This window comes from Dunckerocampus dactyliophorus, chromosome 15, assembly GCF_027744805.1.
Source record: "Dunckerocampus dactyliophorus isolate RoL2022-P2 chromosome 15, RoL_Ddac_1.1, whole genome shotgun sequence".
Classification (NCBI taxonomy): domain Eukaryota; kingdom Metazoa; phylum Chordata; class Actinopteri; order Syngnathiformes; family Syngnathidae; genus Dunckerocampus; species Dunckerocampus dactyliophorus.
Window position 1 is genome coordinate 8,519,170 of NC_072833.1, and position 22,459 is coordinate 8,541,628.

The 22,459-nt window shown below is 42.7% G+C and overlaps 2 protein-coding genes across 3 annotated transcripts; one reads left to right on the plus strand and one right to left on the minus strand.

Moving 5' to 3' along the window:
* Window positions 1-296: 296 nt before the first annotated feature.
* On the minus strand, window positions 297-6,219 carry LOC129194757 (E3 ubiquitin-protein ligase Hakai-like). Its single transcript, XM_054800122.1, has 6 exons — window positions 5,088-6,219; window positions 2,458-2,622; window positions 2,271-2,377; window positions 2,006-2,089; window positions 1,569-1,642; window positions 297-1,492 (listed from the first exon to the last, which is right to left on the minus strand). The coding sequence occupies exons 1-6, from the start codon at window positions 5,098-5,100 to the stop codon at window positions 538-540; spliced, it is 1,398 nt and encodes a 465-aa protein (XP_054656097.1). The 5' UTR covers window positions 5,101-6,219; the 3' UTR covers window positions 297-537.
* Window positions 5,171-21,238, plus strand: ppp6r2a (protein phosphatase 6, regulatory subunit 2a). Of its 2 annotated transcripts, none has more exons than XM_054800121.1 (23): window positions 5,171-5,928; window positions 8,133-8,302; window positions 8,557-8,811; window positions 9,521-9,707; window positions 11,083-11,220; window positions 11,289-11,354; window positions 11,433-11,545; window positions 12,095-12,208; window positions 12,294-12,420; window positions 12,701-12,853; window positions 12,938-13,162; window positions 13,272-13,336; window positions 13,436-13,551; window positions 13,660-13,745; window positions 14,805-14,885; window positions 14,999-15,078; window positions 15,165-15,222; window positions 15,369-15,496; window positions 15,576-15,700; window positions 16,487-16,631; window positions 16,732-16,995; window positions 17,344-17,463; window positions 19,467-21,238. In XM_054800121.1, the coding sequence occupies exons 3-23, from the start codon at window positions 8,585-8,587 to the stop codon at window positions 19,513-19,515; spliced, it is 2,667 nt and encodes an 888-aa protein (XP_054656096.1). In that variant the 5' UTR covers window positions 5,171-5,928; window positions 8,133-8,302; window positions 8,557-8,584; the 3' UTR covers window positions 19,516-21,238. The 2 variants fall into 2 exon arrangements, with proteins under 2 accessions (XP_054656096.1, XP_054656095.1); XM_054800120.1 differs by having other exon boundaries at window positions 5,172-5,928; window positions 14,981-15,078; window positions 19,467-21,236.
* Window positions 21,239-22,459: the final 1,221 nt, after the last annotated feature.

Sequence of the window (22,459 nt, forward strand, 5' to 3'; positions counted from 1 at the left end):
GAATAAATAAAACCAGGATGTACAAATTTAGTTTGAGGGTTAAATATGTAGAATGTGAAGGCGATCACAACAGGTGAGCTTTTTCAGTGCTAACCACGTGTTTATTCCTGACATTCACTTAAAAGCCAACATTAAAATAACCGCTGCAACACAAACTTGTATCTCAAATTGACGAAATATCCCCACAGTAATTTCGCTCAAATGTTTTCCTGGAATGCTCATTGTTTTCCAAAAAAAAAAAAAAAACAAGCCTACGTCATTGGCCTTTCTATCAAAGCTCAAGCTGAGATGGAACATTAATGTTAAACATTTATTCAAACACCTTTCAAAGTACCAAGATCAGCTGACATACAGAAAATGTACTGTAAGCATTGGATTTTTTAAAAGAGGGGATGTTCCTCCTCTTTTCCAAGTAACTAAAATGCGGCGCACACTCACGTGGCAGTTTTACCAGAATAAAAGTCTACATCCTGTAACCCTGAGGTTTAGCATCACATTTCTTCATACAAGTGGTGTGGAACACAATGGGCAATTACTTTACTGATAATAAGGTCGGTAGCGGCCTTGATCTGGGTGGTGTGGGGCGGGCCCGGGAGGGGGGCCCTGCATCCGAGGAGGCGGCGGCCCTCTCGGAGCGGGCCACATTCCAGGACTGAGACCGCCTGGTTGGTTGAAGGGTGGGCTCAGCGTGCCCTGGTCTTCGGGGAACTGCTGCATGGAGTTGGGATTGTAGTGATGAGGTGGGGGGGCGTTTACTGGGGGTCCGCTGTGTTGTGGTGGAGGTCCAGGAGGTGGGTGGTTCATGTAAGGAGGCATTTGGCCCAAGATGTGCCCTGGTGGTGGGGTGATTGGAGGCGGGGCTGTGGACATAGGTGGAGGCGGGGCCTGGTTGTACACCTGGGGAGGGTGCTGCATGGGATGGCTGATGGGTGGCGGTGGCGGAGGCGGGGGGCCAAAGTGCTGCTGGGGTGGCGCCATCATGTGGTGAGCGTGGGACACGACAGGCGGCTGTCCGGGATAGTCCCCAGGCCGGTGATGGGGGGGCTGACCCGGGCCCGAAAGCGGATCCCTGGAATCATCCTGGATCGGCACAGTGATGAGATTGCTGTGTTTGCGCGTCGTCACTGTGGCAATGCGGTAAGTCTCGGGGCCATGAGCTGGTGGGGGTCCGTCGTGTGGGGGCGGCGGCTGACCATAGGGGTCGTGGCCACCGTGCTGAAGCGGGTTGGGGAGATGAATGTGGTTTTTGGTCATATGGGGTGGAGGAACGCGGAACCTATCGGGGACATCGGATCCAGGGGGCATGTGCATGGGGTCCTGGCGGCCAGAGGACTTGGTGGCCCGCAGGTGGCGATGATTGACGTGGGCCTGCAGGTCACGCTGGGACAGGTAGGTGCGCTTGCATCCCGACACGATGCTGCACATGTAGAGGGAGCCACGCTGGCACTGCTCGATACGCTGTACTGCGTCGGTGCAGCTATAGAGGGTGAGACTGAAAACAAAAACATTTTTACAAAAGTAAAATATACCCGAGTGTGGACATGTTCTTCCTGTCTCCAGTGTCTCACCCAGGACACATCTTGTCTCCTTTCTTCTCATGCAGCAAAGCACACTCGTAGCAGAAGACATGTTTGCAGGGAATCTGGTGACATTGACAGGGAAAAAGCCTTTTTTTAAATGATGTTATTCAACCCAACCCATCTGTCGACCAACTCATCAAGTCCTCGTCCACCATGTTCACATCATTACTAAAAAGTCCATCCATCTATTTTCTATGCCGCTTATCCTCACGAGGGTCACGGGGGTATGCTGGAGCCGAAAGTAAGCATCCGCTTACTTGACGTTGACCACTTAGGTCGTTTCTATGAAAACGCGGCCTTTTTATACTACAACACTTTATCTTGTTGTTTTGTCTCGGGATGCCGGTGCCATTATGACACCGAGTTTTGGGGGAAAAAAAACAGTACAATATGGTACGTTTAAGACAAATCATAGAGATACGTACCATCCGTCCGTATAGCTGGATAGGAAGCCCACATTTGTCACAGAAGTGAATTGGCACTTCATCTCTTTCGCCGATTAAATTCAACTGTTGCCAAGAGAAGAACAGGTGAGAATAATGGGTGGGATAATCATAATCACATGAGATATACGTACATTATAGTTGCAGCTCATAGGAAGCTTTTCTTATATTTTGACGCAGTGCAGTTATACAGCACTGTGAAGACATTTTTGAATGGAACAGCACTCAATGTTCACATCAAACATACCTTATAATCCCAAAAGAGTGGCTGCGGGTATCTCCTCTGGCCAGCAAACACATCTCCAGCTTTACTCCCACAATCAAACCTGTCCTCCTGCTTGAAGCCAAAGTTGTCTGTGACAGACGAAGACGAAAATTAGCCAAGACAAAGTGGATGCTCAGGACTGATCCAAGTGTGTGCGGTACAAACGCACCATCTTCCACGGCGTCACTTTTCAGGGGCCTGTTGCCAGGTCTCTGGACACGGGGCGGGGGTTTGATCCTTAAGGGCTGTTTGGATATGAGTTTGATGGGGATGCGTCTGCGTACATCCGGACCACCCAGACTCCCAGAGCCGTCGCTTCCTTGAAGATCATTGTCTGTAGAAGGTGGTGGTGGTGAGGCGGTGGGTAAATATCAGAAAACCTCAAACATCTTATGTTAGCACTGGCTTTCTCGTAATTATTACACCATAAATAGTAGAAGAGACACTAATGTTAGCAATGACAATCATTCATTAACTAAAGTAAAACAAAACGTTAAAGTAAAAACCCATACTTTTTTTCTACATACAGTAATGCCTCGTTTATTGCGGTTAATTGGTTGCAGACCTGACCATAAAGAACTTTGGCAAAGTAGGATTCCTTCTTTATAAATGGAATATTTTCTTATGGCATAAAAAAAAAACAGTTTACAATCTTCTAAATATGTTTTTTTAATACATTGTTAGAGCTCTCGAGACGTGAAATAGCACCCCATAGTCACCTTTATAGTAAACATAATCACACAAACAAAAAAGACATTTAAGACATAAATAAAACTTGTAAATGTGTTTCAGAGGAGACCTTAGTGGCGGCCAGACAACTGCGTGGAGAGCAGGTGGTGACGTCGGGGTTCAGAGTTGCGTTTTAGCTTGTGGTGTGTTATTATAATGATTATTATGTTATTATTGTGCCCGTTGTGACATAATTTAAACCTGCAATAAAAGCATGTTGTTGCAACCAACCAAAACAGGCTGTTCATCAGCTGATCAAACGTTTAAGACCACGAGTAGATGCACCATTCTTGTTAATCATCTCAAAAATCGCTTTGTGCATGCTTGACACCAGTGTTTCCAGGAAGCACGTGGGAATGTTGCTCCAGATGGTGAAGAAGGCTTCACGGAGGGCATCCATTGTCTGGAACTGATTTTTTTGTAAACTTCCCTTGCCATCCATCCCCCAAAATGTTCTTAATTGGATTTAGATGAGGGGAACATGGAGGATGGTCCAAAGAGGTGATGTTATTCCTAAAAGGTCCTTTGTCATGCAGGCATTGTGAACTGCAGCATTGTCCTGTTGAAAAACCCCAGTCATGACCACACAGATGAGGGCCTTCATTCATGAGGGATGCCCCCTGCAATATCTCTACATAGCCAGCTGCTGTTTGACGCCCCTGCACAAGCTGAAACTCCATTAAAGGAAAAAGCACCCCAGATCATGATGGCGCCCCCTCCACTGTGCCGTGTGGAAAACATCTCATGTGGGATCTCCTTGTCATGCCAGAAATGTTGGAAGTCACCAGGACTCTCAATGTTAATTTTTTTCTCAGAGAAAAAAAAAACCTTCCACCTTTCAATGTCCGATGTTTGGTGCTCTCGTGCAAATTCCAATCGGGCAATTTTGTGGCATTGAAGGAGACAAGGCCTTTGAGGACATTTTTTGTTCTTAAAACGCTTTCCTCGCAGATGCTGTCTGATTTTTGGACTGCACTTGGCGCCAGTAATAACCTTCATTTGGGCCGAGGATCGTCCCGTGTCTTGACATCGAATTCTCCGGCTCAGGGACGGCGACATTTTTTTGGGTCTACCACTTGACTTTTTTGTTCCATAACCCTCAGGATCTTTTTAGGAAGATTAAAATTACTGTCTTACTGCGTCCAACCTCAGCAGCAATGGTGCATTGCGAGAGGCCTTGCTTATGCAGCTGAACAATCCGGCCACGTTCCAAGAGAGAAAGCTTTTTTAGCCTTTGCCATCAAGACATCATAACAGTGCGAGTACCTGACAACAACAACAAAAAAAAAACAAAAAAGAAGAATCCACATCTTTGCGAGGATGCGGTCTTACATTTTTGACCAGCTGATTAACAGCTTATTTCACTTAAATGGTCATTTGCAATACATAGCTTATTCAAAATATATATATTTCGTCTCACTCCCATTTCTTCTTTTGCATTTTAAAGCTCTACTTACAACCTCTTTAAGATCCAACAGTGCAAAATTGTTAATTATTGCAATTTTTCAACTTGTCTTAAAACATTGACCATGTGTGTATTGTAAAATGTTATTGTTAAAAGCACATAAACCAACCAAATTGGGACCCTAATGAAGCGATTCGTCGCTTAGAACAATTTAAAAACCGAGCTGCGGGCCAGAAATTTCCCCCGGTTCCACACTTTGGACAACCCTGCTGTAAGCTAATAGGACAGTGCTAGATTGTTAGCAAACCATACCATTCGCGCCCCCAGCACAAACATAGCTACCAAATTACGCATTTTATAGTGGCTAATTTCCAGATTTAAAGTGCTGCTGCTGTCGATGCAATATGTCATGCGGTGGTAAATGCAATAATAGTTTAATTATTGTTTTAACTTTCACCGAACACTAGCATCACTTCGCCAGTTAAGCTAGCCTGGCCCACGCTAAATGTAACACTGCTAACTTTGGAAGATATCGACATGATTCAGCACAACCACTCACTTTGGGGTTAATTATACTCCACTGCGATAAACAATTAGTCCAAATATCACTAAAATAACATTATCATGTTAGGAAGGGGTGAAGAAGAAACACTAATATCACTTACCGCTTTGGTCCATGATCCAAGCGAGCCAGCGCAATGCATTGTGGGATAATAGGGGTAGGAAGGAAGGGTACAAGAAGGAAGGGAGGGGAGGACACTCAACGTCACTCTTTTCTGTTTTAGTGCTGATAATTCTTCGCAAAGTACACTATTCGAGTTGAGCAGGAATGCCTCTTGCAACTTTAGCTGCCCTTACGGTAATGTAAATGTAAACGCATTTGGCGATGAGTCAAAAAGAAGCACAGTTTTTGTTTACTAATTATTTCACCTCAAAAGAAACTACACATAGCAGTCGTTTTAATATTTACTGACACGGTGAAAACTTTAGATGTCAATGCACCTAACCTGTAGTCTTAACTTAATCAACGTAAAACTCGAAAATGCTCAGTTCGCCGTCCAATGCACGTTCCCGCGCAGGACGAGTGCGCGTCCCCGCACCCATGTCGCCATTTTGATTCGAAAAAATATGACTGAGTTTTTCCTGCTTTGCATGCTAAACTTAGACCCGCGTTCGTGTACGGATCGAACACGCTCTATTTGAAATAACAAGTGTTCCTGTCGGTACCGGGGAGTCAATCGCGTTCGAAAAGTGTCTTTGGAGCGATTTTAAAAGGGCACATTTGACTCGGCTAACTTGAGCAAGCTAGCAAGCAGCCGCTCGCTGTCGCAGGCTGACCCCCTCTTCAAAACAAATCACTATTCGCTTACAGGCTAACGTATGCAAGCTAACGCGGCTAGCTAATTGTTAGCTCGACAGCTAGTGACTAAGGGATTGGCTGCTGGACAGTAAAACTACAACATTATAACGGAGACGAACAGAAACTAACAGGATTTTAAATCAAAGGTAAGTTCTGTTGTATGTATAATATGTTTGCTTTGTGTTCGTTCGCGGCAACTCCGCCGCTAGAAAGTTGAAGTCAAAGTTGTGAAGCGGTTATAAGTCGGCTAAATGCTCAGCAACGTTAACCGCTGCGGCTAATTAGCTTCCGTGCTACTTGAACGAAAGGAGGAACTACAGCTAGCATTGGCTAGCCCACTCTTGCATCGAATAAGTTGCTTTAAAAGCACACACGTTAGCATACCAGCTAATGGACTAAGTTAGCCAAATTTAGCGGTATGAGTACAGTTAACCTAACCTCGTCGCCATTCGAAGTGGGCAGTTGTAACTCCAGTGCCATTTATATGGACGCGATCTTGTTGTTTTATTTTTTTATTTTTGCTGAATTTTACCTCCAATATGCTTCTAAAAGTAAGCTCTCATCGACGAGAGCGGCCATTCGATGTCGGTTGAGGCCATCAGCAGCAGCTACTGAGCCATGTGCCGTTAACGATAATGTTACATTGTGTATAAATATGAGAATCTACGTATACACTACAACAATCACGCTTAATTCTAGGCACTGTGTTATATTTGTCGCTGTTATTATTCGGGTATTGTAAAAGTAAACAGAAATCCTACGCATTCGGTTGTCATTTGAGTTTAAAGCAGCTATATCTATATCTTTCAAAACAACTCTATTATCGATCTCATTCTAAGACGACCTTAAGAGTATATAAACTAGTGTTGCAGATTTCTCTCTCTTTGTGGTTTTCTAATGCATTGGTCAAGCCATTTCCAAACATTGAGTGTAATTTCAATGTAGTTCACCCCAATGGATAGCTGCAGTAACAAGTCGGGGCGATACTGCAAATTTTGGTATCGATCTGTGATGCCAGGTAAATAGACGGCCGACATTACCAATACTTTTTCCGTATTTGTGAATAATTTAACAATATACAATTACAACAATATAGGCAGTGTCACAATAATATAAAATACATTTTGGGTTCATTTTGATATCAATTTTGTGCTTTGTTTAAAAACTGAATACTTGCTCAGGCATTTATTTGTATCTCTTGGACAACAAAATAAATATTGAATTGTGTCTATTTACATTATGAAGGGGTCAGCAGATTTGCCTCCACGTTCCATGCTGTCCAATTGCAGTTTGTTTGCAATAATATGTACCTTTTTCATAATAATTTGCAATAATTATTTTGTTCAACAATGATATGCACACGGTGGATACTTTTTGTTGAAGTTGCTTCTACTGTGGTCTATTTTGGATGTGAAAGTCAAGCATTTGCCTTCCAGTTGGGTGTCCACAGGGAGCACTCGGAAGGTTATTATTGCACTTGTGTACTCTGTAAATGTATGCCAGATGGACACCGCCACTGCTGCTGCAGCGACAGGACCTCCCCAGGAAAAAAAAAGGAGGAAACAGTTTGATTTCCTCCATCAGTTTTACCTTCTGCAATCAACAGTTGGTTGCACGGCGTTTGCAGAGCTAATGCTGTTGTAGTTCGGTTCCACTCTTGAGTTAGGTTTCCTCTGTTTGCCTCCATAGTAACCACTTGAGGGAACCAAACTTTGCAACAAGTCCAAAAGCTTTTATAATTATAGTTGTCTTTGTTGTGCACCAGCATTCGATGCTAGACAACTTGAGGGGAGGAGAGATGTTGATTAAATCCTGTTCAGCAGTTGTCCTGTCAGAGTGATGAGTACAGCGTGTATGCTTTTCGCCCATAGTAAAGTGCCTGATTTAAAATGTCTTTCAGTCCTCCTTAACAACTCCCCTGTTCAGTTTTGCTGTTTTATTATTAACATTGTTTCATTATTTTTGAATTATTTTTTATTGTGCATTTGTTTAAGAATGTCAGTCAGTTTATGATATTATTTTATTTATCATTGTACAGTCCAAGAAAGTTTCCAATGCAAGATAAACAAAAGATTAACTAAAACGCATAGGCCTTTGATGTGCACTAAATGTTTGGGTTTTTTAAAAGTTTAATATGCTATTATAGTATAGTACAAGAATATGTTTCATTAATGTCACTGTACAAATCCCCAAAGGGAGTCAAGGGCCTCTTAACCCCCCGGAGGGTACCGGTAGTAGTACTAATCCAAGTATGACTACAGTAAATGGCGCACAAACGTTTGTTTTGTCTTGTCGCACACAGTTTAATATATGTACAATGTTGTTATTTTTTTCCCCTCCTGCTTTACAGGTTATGGTGAGCCTCCCAGCGTCTCATCTCCTAAAGAGGCCTGTGTTTTAAAAGGAGACCCATGCTGATAAATGCCAGGCCTCGCCACGCTTTCTGTCGTCTGCACGAACACAAATGCCTGCCTGCCCGTGGGGGAGGTCTGATTAAAGATATCCACATTTCATTCACTGGTATGTGTGAGCACACAAATGCACCTCGGAGCTCCTCTTGTATGGCTCCACGTCAAAAGTTACAAATGGGTTTTACACATGGGTGATAAAGGTAAAAAAGCAAGATGGTGTCAAAGTACTGTAAAACAGTATGTACAGCCTCACTATGTTTTGACATAGATTTCTTGGAACTATGGGAATGTACGATAAGCTGTCATTTGTTATTCTGATGTCAGTTATGTAGCATATTGCTGTCTGCGTCCAAATTTCCCCAGGGCCTTTTCTTCCATCCCAGCAGCCATCATGTTTTGGAAGTTTGACCTACACACCACCTCCCACATTGACCAACTGCTGGACCGAGAGGACGTGACACTGAGGGAGCTGATGGAGGAGGATGACGTCCTGCAGGAGTGCAAGGCCCAGAACCGTCGTTTGCTCCTCTTCCTCTCCCAGGACCACTGCATGCAGGAGCTGGTCAGCCTCATCACCACAGAGCCATCCGCAGACCTGGAAGAGAGGAGCCGCTTTAAGTAAGTAACAAACACTCTGATGGGAATTACAATGAGTAGTGAGAGAAAACAATATACTGTAGAGGGCTGCTGTGGCTGTACAACCTTAAGTAGTTTAACTGCCTTCTGTGTGAGCAATGCTTATTGAGTTTGTTTCTTAGTCTTTATGTTGTGGTAGTGTAGTTAACCCTGTTCATTCTTTTTCTTCAAGACACAAGCAGGAAGGTTGAGAAGTGGGCAAAATCCCTTAAGGGCATACGGTACTCAAGACTAGGAAGAGGTGGTGCTGGGCCCGGCATAGTTGCTTATGCATGAGGACCCAGCCTGGATGTGTTGTATAATAAATTTAATTGCTCCTTCTGCAAGTTATTAATGACAACCACCACCTTGCAAATAAATAGAATAAAAATAATACACAAAGTCTATGGTATGCTGGCGCATGCAGTGTTGAAGACTCTTATAACTGCAGTCATTCCTCCCATTAGTTAGTAATAACGGCAGTGTGAGTGCAGGTCAACGGGTGGAGGACAGGGAATTATACCCAAGTCCAGCACAGTTGAAATCACACAGTGTGAGTGTCCCCTGAAACTCCTGTCCTTTGCGTGTTGGTTGTTGGTGCTCAATAAGTTAGGCTATTTTTTCATCATCATGTACTGTATTAAGGTTCATACAGTCAGAAAATACAAAAGATTACTAAGACTGCCTCTCATTGTCCTCTGTCTTCTTTAAGGCTTCCCAACATTGCGTGTGAGCTCTTGACCTCAGACGTGTCCATTATCAACGATAAGCTGGGTGGAGAAGAGTCTCTCCTCGAGGTGCTGTACCACTTCCTGGAACAAGACCCACCCCTCAACCCTCTACTTGCCAGCTTCTTCAGCAAAACCATTGGCAATCTCATTGCCAGGAAAACTGAAGAGGTACATAAGTGTAGAACTGCACTGCATCATACTGGATTATGCTTCAATGTAGTCACTACACCTTCCCCTCCAACGCCGTCTTGATTTTTAACTCTTCGTCAAGGTTGAGCGCGTGATGTGCAATTCTCTGATGAAACGCTAAGGGCGGTGTTTTTTGGAGAGTCAACTCTGTGAGCAGCCATGGCACTTGTTGACCATTTAGCTTGTTAGCTTCCTTCAAGGAGAGTGAACAATAACAATTAAAAAGAAATGGAAAGTGTTACTGTAGCTGGAACTAATCAGTGCATCATATTGCAAAGGCTCGGCAAGGCAGGTTTATTTATAGAGCACAGTTTGTACACAATACTTCCATATAACAAAATCTTTCATAAAACATAAAATTAATAAATCACTGAAATGGAAAGTGACAAGAGTGCGGATAAAATACTTCAAGCTGTCATAGTTCCAGCTAGATAGAACTGTTTTCAGCCTGGATTTAAACATGGTCAAAGTTGAGGTTGTTCCAGATTTTAGCAGCATAAAACTGAAACACACTTTGGGTACCCGGAGGAGGCCACTCCCTGAGTTGCGCAGAGCCCGAGCTAACATGTCAGAGATGTACTTTGCTGCTAGACCATCCCAAGACTTGTACACAAGCAGAGCTGTTATAGTCTATTCTCTGAGGAGTAGGAAGCCAATGCAGAGACCTGAGCACTGGATTATTATTGTTGTGTTTCCTGGTTCTAGTCAGGACTCGATCAGCTACATTCTGCATGTGCTGTAGATGGTTTTCAGCAGTGAGGAGGCTGGTAGTCTAGCCTGCTGGAGACAAAGGCATGGATTAGTCTCTCTAAATATCATTTAGACAAGATTCCCTTGATTTTGGCAGTGTTTTTAGGTTGTAAATAGCTGCTTGATGCTATTGATTTAATGTGGCTGTTTCAGTCCATTTTTACCCCTAGATTTCTAACCTCATTTTAGAGAGAGTGTTTCAAGGTGACTGATAAAACTTACTCTTTGTTTCTGCTGGGCCAAAGACAATGATTTCAGTTGTGTCTGAGACAAAACTGAAATGTTGATCCAAAATCAGAGAAGAAGGCGTTCACAAAGGTGGGCTGTAAATTCTATTAATGAGTCGTGTACACAGAAACGAATGTACTACAAGCCAACCAATGACAGGCTTTATGATCCACGTCGCCACAACGTGAGGTTAGATCATGTTGGAGGTGTACGTCATGCTACGCAAGATCGTTTGGAGGGGAAGGAGTGAGCTGGCGTAGCGTATGCGGACACCTCGACACAGGAGCATAAACCAGGCTTTAATGGGAGGCGTTTTTAAAGTTTTGGTTTGTCCACATGCTCACCTTTTTGAAGTTTCTCAATTTTATGCCCTCAGGTGATCACCTTTCTCAAGAAAAAGGAAGGCTTCATTGGTCTGGTGCTGAAACACATAGATGCGTCGGCTATGATGGACTTGTTGCTTCGCCTCATCAGTTGTGTGGAGCCTGCCCCCTTGAGGCAGGAGGTCCTCAATGTAAGCGCCACAATTTCATTTTTCCTGAGGGTGTTGATACCCTGAAATAACCAATTTTTCCCCCCAAGTGGCTGAATGAGGAGAAACTGGTTCAAAGACTCATAGAGCTTATCCATACTGGTAAAGATGAGGAGGTAAGTGTCTTAAAGATATTTTGATGCTGCTATTTTTCATATGTATTGTCTGATTTTGTTTTGTTTTTTCCCCCCCAGAGACAATCAAATGCATCCCAAACACTTTGTGACATCATCCGCCTTAGCCGAGACCAGGCCAATCAGATGCAGGAGAACATGGAGGCCGATCCACTATTGGCTGTGTTAGAATCGTAAGTCTGTATAACAGAGCACAAATGAATATTTTGATTGTCCGTTAGTGATGTGCAATACCACTTCTTACAGATACGATACAGAGTAAAATTCAGGCTGATATTGGTGATACCAGTCCAATAGAGATAATTTGTACAACTACACCAAATGTGTCTGGAACATTTTTAAATGTAGTGTATTTCAAACCATAGCATAAAAAATACAGTAATGTACATCAGATATTTGAGTACAGTGATGGAGTGGCATAATTTATGAGAAAATCATATAAAATATGTGAACATTGTGTTTTAAACAATAAGAAAAGAAAATGATTAATCCATTAAAATGATTGATGAACTACTATTAGAATGAAAACTGATTCACAAACAGTTCAAACTCAATAATTGTATTCCTGATAATGAAATACATTGCCTGGAATTACTGAAGTATCAATATATCTTGAGTATCGATTTTAGAACCTAAACATCTGGTATCGATATTTCAGTATCGCTCTACACATCACTGTTGTTCATAACATTTGTAACTACAACAATCATGGTTTCTTTCAGACAAGAAACTGTAGCAGGACTCCTCAAGAACATGTTTGAGGGGGAGAGGAATGAGGCTTCCATCGTTAACGGAACTCAAGTGCTACTTACCTTACTAGAGACCAGGAGGTCCGGGTGAGTGCGGGGTCTTAGTAAATACTGCAAATGGTGCAAGGAAGTGAAAGGCTCATAATGAATGTTTGTCTTCCCTTGTCCGCAGGTTGGAAGGGCTGATGGATCTGTATTCTCAGGGTTATGAAAGGTCTTACACTGTCAACAGCAGTATTTTAAATGCCATTGAGCCCCATTTAAAGGATTTCCAGCAGCTTCTTCTGGATCCCCCAAAGGTAAACTGCTATGCTGTTAGGTTGACAAAAAAGAAATATCTTATTTCAGTGTGTATGATTGCAAGTAAATTAGAACCCTTACTCTGAGGCGATGGTGCAAAAATTACAAACATAAATGTCAGGTTTTTTTTAACTAGTAGTGCTCATAAAGTACACTTGTACATCATTTTAACAACTTTTTCAGTGTTTAGACTTGTCAACAAGTAAGATCCAGGATAGGTCTGATGTGTTTATTAGTGTGACATTAGTCATGTAGTTTTATTTCTTGTCCCACCTACAGAAAGGTGCAATACTGACCACCGTTGGCGTTCTAGATCAGCCACTGGGGAACGCTCGCCTTCACGTGGCTCGTCTGGTGGCAGCTCTCCTCCAGACCACTTCTCCCAGTATCTGCCAGGAGCTCTGCAACCTTGGCACCATGGACCTACTACTGGTCGGCTCAACCTCACTTGAGCCTGCTTTTCACCTTTTGAGGCTGGACCGTATCTAATCCGTCTGTCTTTCTTCCACTGCGCAGGATCTGTTCTTCAAATACTCGTGGAATAACTTTTTGCACTTCCAAGTGGAGCTGTGCGTGGCAGCCATTCTGAACCACCCTTCCTCTGAGGAGCGGCTCAACCCGAGTCTCCAGAACCACAACGGGAAGCTAGCAGTATCACCCACCGATGCTCACAACGAGGCAGCAGAGACAGCCGGGAACAGTGACCCACAGACCTCCATCCATAACGCCCTAGTGGCACATGTAGGTGGCTTGAGCAGCTCCTTGTCCTGCAGCGATATGGCACCACTTTGTTGTGGCATGGATTTCATGCATTTTAATACCGTGTTCTTTTTCTTTGCCCAATGTGCAGCTTTTTCAGAAGTGTCGATTGGTACAAAAGATCCTAGATGCCTGGGAGGAGAATGATAAAATACAGTAAGCATGTTTTGGCAAATGTCACATTAGTGTGACATACCTGCTGGACCTAGAATCATTGTTTGCGTGGTATGGAAATCATGTGGCTGTGACTTCCAGGTCTGAGGGTGGCACCAGAAGAGGCAACATGGGTCATCTGACCCGAATTTCCAACATGGTGGTCCAGAACCTGGAGAAAGGACCAGTACAGGCCCAGATCGCTGACCTCATCAAAGGTGAACATAGAATGATGTAGACAGGGGTACCTTTTTACTTGAATGGTTTCAAAACAAGAGTATCTCTGGTGCTCGGTGATTATTAACTTGTGGTTTCTTGTGACGCAGAGCTGCCAGAAGACTGCAGAGGTCGCTGGGAAAGTTTTGTGGATGAGACGCTCAGAGAAACTAACAGGAGGAACACCGTAGAACTGGTGAGAGGTCATTTATGGTATTTTGTTGGTCATCATCATAGTACTGTGTACTGCGCTCACCTAAAGCAGAAACATCTATTAGAGCGCAGAGAAAAGATAAATTAATGTGAGTTGAAGGAGCAGGAGCCTGCTATATTATGAGAAGGCCGCCTATAGCGGTATAACTAAGGGATTCAAACCTGTGCCGGCCTAAACTAGGGTATAAGCTGGCAGGCTAATAAAAGACTATAAGCTCTTTAAAATACAATGGTGCCTGACCATGAACAGATTTGCGGGTGAGACTAAACATTTTTAAATGCATGAGAAATGGGGCATCTTGCTTCTATTCAGTGCATGTGCAGCAGCATCCTGCAACCTGCTGAAACTTTGCTGCTGGTTGGTGAGGTGCAAAATTGTGACTTCATGGGCACTTACAAGCATAAATGGACAATTGCAGGTTAGCAAATAACAGCAAATTAGGTAAATAATTATACATTTCTATGCATGTCTGCTTATTAATGCCAAATTCCAGAGACTATAAATGTTGTAGTTAACCGCAAACAGGACGGTACGTTTATTGGAAGTAGGTGATAATTTTCATTTCCGAAATTTGAAATGTCAGTATATGTAACAACTTAATTCTTTAGCTTAATAATTGATAAATATTTTCAGTGCGTGAGAAAGCAGAAAGGAAAATGTAGCTCTCTTTGACCACACAGTCGTTTATTAACAAGTATTACGCAACACAGCAGCAGCAGAACCAATGTTGTAATACCAGTAAGGTGCAAACTTCTCAGCCAGCATTAATACATTAATACGTCCAAACCTTTCTGACTATATTAACTATAGGAGACTCCTGTTAATTATCATATATTCCTGTGGAAATCATTAGGAAAATTCCATGAAAAGGTTACAGTATTTTAAACTTTTTGTCCCCTTGTAACCAACCTAGACAAGTTGCTTTCCGAGCAATACACATTAAAAGGCAAAATTAAGACCCTTGCAGACAGCAGACAGCTTCAGAACCTGTGTTAAACCAGTTGATTTAAGACTGTTGTGTGTGTACTTGGTGTCCTGCAGGTGAGCACACACAACATGCACTCGTCCAGTGAGGACGATGACATGGAGAGCCCCTTTCCTAATGACCTGTCACTTCAACAGGTAGGGTAGACTCTCTAAAAACAAATGAATAATAATACAATTAAACAATAATAACAGTAGCGTTACCCTAAAAGGTGTCCCTCTGACCTTCCCAGGCTTTCTCTGACTATCAGATTCAGCAGATGACCGCCAACTTTGTGGATCAGTTTGGGTTCAACGACGAGGAGTTCAGCGAACATGATGAAAACATCAAGTGAGTGGGAGATGGTTATGTTGCAATATTCCTTCACCACACAATTTCTGTTTTCGCATGGTAACATTCTCTTTTTCTTTTCTCAGCGCCACATTCGACAGAATTGCCGAAATAAACTTAAATTTAGATTCTGATGATAACAGTGTAAGTGTTTGTCTTTTGTTTATGACACAGCCTCCTCATTTTCTTTTTCATGTTGCCATGACAACTGTGGTCAGCATGTGTATGGCTCCACAGATCTGTATTATTGTGTCACAACATGTAAGGTTAGTTTATTCATGTGTTCACAGGCCAACGCAGCTGCTTTTGAGGCTTGTTGTAAAGAGAGGATACATCAGTTCGATGATGCTGATGAGGAAGAGGACATTTGGGAGGAGAAGGAAATCAACTATGCAACACAAGCTAAATCCAGAACAAGGTGAAAAAGCTTCCTTGTCTATTTAGCTTTCTCACCTTTCCACGAGTCGTCTTAATCTTGCCATCTCTCTTCTCCTTAGGTTTGGGGTGTCCCAACCCTCAGAGGGAAGCTCCCGGAGCAGCCTGGAAAATGGCGGTCAAGAGCAAGACTGCGGCTCAGAATCTGACGAGGACGACGACTTTGAGCAGAACACATCAGACACAGGTGAGGGAGTAGATACCCGCAGAACTAGGGGTGTCACAAGAATTAAAACGTGACAAGATTTTTCATTGAGAAAAAAAACTCGTGAGCACACGGCCTAGGACAGTAATAATTAATCACACAATAAATGAAAATTAACTTGATAATTTTGCCGGCCTCAATATATTGCCATGTGTATGTGTGTCTGTTTTCCTCGTCTCCTGTCTCCAAACAGGCAGGTAAAGGATTCACTCTGTGCATTGGCTTCAGCACCTTGGTGCGTTTTTTCCATAGCAGAATGGCATGAACGGAGTGAAACCTCTTGTCAGTCTCTTTGTCTCGGTGGGTGGAGGCAGGGCCGGGAGCATACACACAGAGTGTAACATAGTAGAAATTGAATTAGTTGATTACAATATGCTGTCATATTTTTTATGTTTTTTAATTATACTTTTCTTAAAAGTCATGTTAAAATCTTGTCTTGTTCTCCTAGACCCAATCCTGTGTCATCATCTAGTGAAACCCCTATGCAGAACACAAAGGAGCAGGGGGCATACTTGTTTGCCCGTCTTTTCCGTTGCTCTCCTGTTTAAATAGATAACCGGAATTTTCCTGTATTTTAACTTTGATTAAAAAAAAAAAAAAAAAAAAAAAAAAAAAAAAACCTCTCCCTTACTTCTGTTTGTTTCATGTGTAGAAAAACCAGGAACAGAAGCGTGTAACAATATTTCAGTGTGAGTCAGCCAGTGCGAGGAGCGTCGACTTAAACACTTTTATAATTAACTGTACTATTTCTTTCTGTCATGTTTCCAGGTCCTGGCTGGACAGCAAATTTCAGGGACTCTGAAGGGATCGCAGCATCCCAGACTCCGTCAGGGTGGGACATACCTCCCGGGAGTGGAACCGACACACAGGAAACGGGTTGGGCCAATTTCACGGCATTCCAGCCTTTCTCTAGGTAGACCAGTTTGACACATTTCTATATGGTGTAGAAAGACAACTCATGAGGAACATACGTGGCCGATATATTTGTGACACAAGTGTGTCCTCCCCTCCAGCACAGAGACGGAGCCCAGGTGCAGCTCTCCTGTGGATGTCAGTGGCAGTGATACAGATAAACAAGCCAAACAAAATCACAACGAAGGCACTCAAGCCTCTTCCTGCATTGGGCCGTCGGGGGACGGGAAGAAGGCTCCTCCCGCCGCCACAGACAGCAGCTCGTCTGGAGGATCAGACAGCGAGGAGGACGCCGCTACTCCCAGCGCAGCTACCCTTATAGAACCCGCCAGCTCCCCCGGCAGCAAGACAGCTGACCTCACAAGGTTTGATTTTCACTGGTGAAATCCCCTTTTGTGGATCAGTCCACTGCATGAAAAGCTAGAATGTGGGTAACCATCTATAATTGTAACAAGAACTACCACACTGACATAAATATAGACTCAACAAGGACCGTAAATTACTAGGCGCTTCTCTGCAACTCTGCAGAAACTTCCTGCTTAAGTACAAGTTTGTAAATTGGAGGAATTTTCCCAGTCCATATAGCAAAGTGCAGTGTTGATGTATTTACCAGTAACACCAAGGTATCATGGACAACTAAGATGGTTTGGGAAGGAGCAGGCAATGTGGTGAATAAACTCTTAAGATGTCTACTTGAACTTGTGTGTTTGCAGCGAGGCGAGTCCTGTCTCTCTGGAGAAACTGTCTCTGTCAGATCCTCCTGAGGCCTTGCAGAAGCAGCAGCAGCAGCCGCCAACTGAGGATTCGCCTATAACCACACAGACTGACAGGAAGTAAGTTCTCACCAGCCAACGCTAACTAGCTAACCACAGAGCTAATAGCAGCACTTGACTGTGAAATAATTACAGACACTGAAACACTTTTTGTAGTTTTTCTCGCTAATTAATTGGTGACAGAAAACAAAAACAACAAATAAGTGGTGACTCTAGATTAGGGGCAGGGTGGCTGTGTTTCATTACTGTTTGGTTAATGGTAATGGTTTGATTTATTTCAAACATGCATACAAGGTTACTTTAGTGCACATCACATATTTACAGCATGTCTGAAAAGGAGTAAGAAGAAGCAGAGCTTAATCTATCTTACCCATTTTGTTTCACATCAGTCATTAATACTTGTATTCACATCAGGTCCTTTTTACCACTTTAGATGCTTAAAGTGGATGGGTTTTTTGTTTTGTTTTTTTGTGGAGTGGGGGTGTTACTGTTACTGTTATACAGTTGTGCCTTGGTTAAGTGTCATTGATCCGTTCCAGAAGGTCTGACTCAAACCAAAACGGACACTAACCAAGGCAAGTTTTCCCATGGAAAATCATGTAAATCCACACCCACCAAAATTTTAACACAAAACACGTTTTATAGACAATGAATACAGTTTTACATGCAGAAAGTAATGCAAAAATAATTACAAATGGCTGGACAACTGAACAGATAACATCACTTTTACCTAGTTTTGCAAAGAGGGAGGGACAGGAGATTATGCTTGGAGGGCAATCCACCCCCTTTTATTATTTTTTAAAACTGTTACTGCACTTGTGGCACAAAAAAATCTATGCAGAGAGATCTGTTAATGAGTCTTTAACATGCAGTTTTACATTTAAGCCTAAAAAAATCCTAACCCTTTTGAAAAATCCCAGACCCTCCCACCTGGGCAAGAAAAAAAAACACAACAGTTCCAGAAACAATCAACATGTAATTTGCTGTTTTAATATGGAACACGGAAAAAACCCAACTGCTGCCGGCAGTGACGTCGCGGAAGTGCGCCGGCAATGATGACTTATATGGTGTCTGGTGACGTGTTCTATGTTTGACTCTGGATGCCGCAAACGTGCCACGGTAAGTTTGAATGCTTATGTTTTGTTGGAACTAGAAATGAACGTTACGGATGTGGGATGAAACACACAGAGACACCAGGTGTGCACCCTCGATGCACTGCCGGCATGATTAGAGAGAGTTAAGTGGGAACTGGAGTGGATGTGTATGCATCTATGTGGTGCTGTGTGTGTGTGTTTATGTATGTCACCCGCAGCCAATGACGGAGCCACTATGTCACACTGTCGCTTATAACCTTCATTAGACTCATGGCGGCTTATTTATAGTTTGTTGCACTCAATGAAGAAATGCAAAACATTTTGGATGTCAACCGAAAAATGTGCTGACCGGGGCGGCTGTTGAGGTAGCACTGTAAAATAAAGCATATGGACATCAATTCATAGATAAATCCAAATTATTAAGAAGATATAGTTGACATATACTGAATAAGTACAACTGCTGGATGCTGCTGACCACTCGTAAAACTTCAAATGCAGCTGCTGCCATTTTGTGGCCTTAGTAAAAACTACATCAAGGGTTGCCTACAGCCACAGCTGTTCATGCTAATGTTTTTTGACCCTGCGCTGAAAGGCATTTACAACATTCACATTTTAGAATGCATCTTAACATGTCTTCAATTTTGAAAGGTATATTGTGCTTTTTATTTTTAAATAGAAAAATAGAATATTTTTTTTAACTGCAGTGTAAAAACTCTTCCACTAGGTGGAGTAACTACTCAAACTGTGAGGTAAATCTCCTACTGTACATAAGGCTTAAGTATTATAACTATGTGTTTGAAGTCTATATATTTTTGGATCAAGCAGAATAAAATTGCTGTCCATGACATAACTGACCAAAAATCCAAAAACGTGTGGTGGGCAACATTGTGGAGGTCCCCATGCATGTCTAGCTTGTTTGGACAGTGGAGTGACTAGCAGCTTTTTAATCATTCTCCTTGTGTTCCCCAGAGAGGAGACACCACCACCCCAGGAAGTGGCCATCAATGGGCCAGTGTGAGTGCACAGGGGGTTAGCGGGTGGCGGCGGCTGAAACAGCAGGGGGGTGATCCAAACAGTGACGGCGGCCGCAAACTGTAAGCCTCCTCCAGAGTGACTTCTTTAAAATAACCTCAGTGCGACTCCAGTGTTTTTACCGAATCACTCTGCCATGTTATTGGACCTGGACACTGCCAATCGACACCAGTAACGAGGCGGCGGAACATGTACAAAAAAGTATATATATATATATATATAAATATATATATATTATACCAGAAAAAAGGAGGACAAAACACAGAACAGCGTTTAGAGGAACTTCAAAGCCTTTTTTCCCGATGTTGCACATGAATACGTGCGGTTTTAATGTAGCAGCAATCTTTGAGGGGGGGTAATAACAACATTATCATTATTTTTTTATGTCCGAAACTATTTCTCTCCAACTGGTGGAACCTGAAAGATAGGCTTTTACATTGTTGCCCCATGTCGGGATAGCACAGGCTACACTTTTTTAAATACGCCTCAATAATAACAATACTTTTGTGTGTGGGGGGGGAGCACTTATTCAGCCATTTCCTGTCTGTTCTAGCACAAAATGTCAGTGTTCCACCTTCACCGCTGCAGGCTGTCTCTATCCTTCCTCTCAACCACATCTAGGTTTTACTATTTTTCTGTACTTCCCTTTTTTTTGGGTTGCCGTTAAAGAATCATCTCTAGTCATTGCCAGGTGTCTGAATGTGTCAAGGTGGAGGAGGAGGAGGAAGAGGGTTGATAAACAGATCTCTAATAGTATTACTGTCTTTTGCTCATGTGCAATTATGCCAATTAGTCTTTTGTAATTTAAATTCAGCCTGTTTTAAGAAAGGAAAAAATACCAAGCTAGCTGTCATTGTGTAGTTTTGCTTAATTTCTCTTTTTTTCCTCTTTCTTTTAGTGCATGTGTAAGCGACCTCGCTAGTGAGCTAAGACCTTCTGATTGTATTGACCTTAACCTCCCTCTTTCAATCAACCAATTATCTACCTAATATATCTGCATCTACAGGTCATTTTATTTTACCAGCAATCTTAAATACTATTGTAGTCTGTTGCTCTCTCTCTCACTCGCTCGCTCTCTCCACCAAGCACTAGATCACAGAATATAAAAGAGTGGCATCTGAAAGGAGTAACGCTGTATTTTTTTTCTTTTCTTTTTTTTTCCTTTTAAATGTTTAATTTAATTTGATCTCCAAGCTGCAGGATTGGAAATGAGGGCAGGTGCTGGGTTCAAGCAGCGCTCCGGGCCTCTTGGTGTACTTAAATCACTTGACAGTGATCAGGTTCTATGATTCATTGTTCATCATTGTTCAAACTGAGAATTAAATGTGTCTGGTTGACCACATTAATACCAATGTGTTGAGTGCGCTGGTGTCATTATTGCGGTGTCCACCGTGTACTTTTAATGTGGAATCTGTAAAAATATGTTTTAAATGATGTCATTTCTAGCTGAAACGCCTTGTCTTATCCTTAGAAAAACCTGTTAAAAATACCACATACCTGGCTTTTAAGATTTGTCCTAAAATGTTATATTGAGTTGAGGTCAGGGCTGTGGGAAGGACATTCCCAAAGCTTAATTTTATGCTACAGTTTTGATGTCTTTGGGATCATTTTCTTGTTGGAACTCCTCATTGCATCCAAGTTTCAGCCGTCTAACTGCCCAGGACCTCCACTTCCAGCACCTTAACTTCCAAGATTGTCTGAGACCAGCCAACCAGACAGCTGCTGCAACAATCAGTTTGCAGAACAGTCAGAAAGCATCCCAGGGAAGCTCATCTGCATGTTTGTTGTCCTCATCTCGACCTGATTGCAGTTTGTCGTTATAACTTCACTGGACAGATGATCACATTGGATGACATCTGGCATGCTAGAACAAGGTCCATCCCCTCTTATGGAGTTTGGTTCCAGAACCCAAACTGTGGGTTGTGATGAGTCAGACTATGTCTAGTCGGAATGTTGTAACTTCTCACACGAGCTCAGGCTCCTTCCCCACTAGGGAGGTGACGTTCCTTCTATCAAGAACCAGATTTGGCCACCAAAAATAACAAAATAATAGTTGTGTGATCTGTTTGGAGGCCAGAGATGAGGAAAACACGCATGCACATGACGATACACTCCTGATCAAAATTTTAAGACCAGTTGAAAAATGGCAAGAATTTAGATTTTGCACTGTTGAATCTTAAGGAGGTTCTAAGCAGAGCTTCAAAATGCAAAAAGAAGAAATGGGAGTGAGAAAAAGATCTTTAAAGTCAGCGGTTTATTGCAAACAAGCATAAAAGTGAAATAGGCTGTTCATTATGGGAAAAACAGTTTAAGACCACAGCCTTTATTTGCCAAATGCGGATTCAATGTCATTTTGTGTCATGTAGTCACACTGTCATGATCTCTTGATGGCAAAGTTAAAAAAGCGCTCTCCTTTTGAACGCGGTGGGATTGATGAGCTCCATAAGCCCTCTCGCAGCGTGCCATTGCTGGTGAGGTTGGATTCAGAAAGACAAGTCATTTTGAACTTCATAAAAGATCCTGAGGGTGAAACAAAGTCAAGTGGTAGACCCCAAAAAATGCCACCGGCTCTGATAGGGAGGATCCGTTGGCTGTCGTCCAAGACACGGGACGCTCCTTGGCCCAAATGAAGGTTGTTGAAGAGTTTTACAAAAGGGGGGAAAAAAAACGTCTTCAAAGGACTCATCTCCTTCAACGGCACAAAAATGCCTGTTTGGAATTGGCACGAGAGCACCAAACATTGGACATTGAAAGGTGGAAGAAAGTTTTATTCTCTGATGAGAAAAAATGTAACCTTAGTGGTCCTGATGGCTTATAACATTACTGGCATGACAAGGAGACCCCACCAGAGATGTTTTCCACACGGCACAGTGGAGGGGGCACCATCATGATCTGGGGTGCTTTTCCCTTCAATGGAACAATGGCATCTC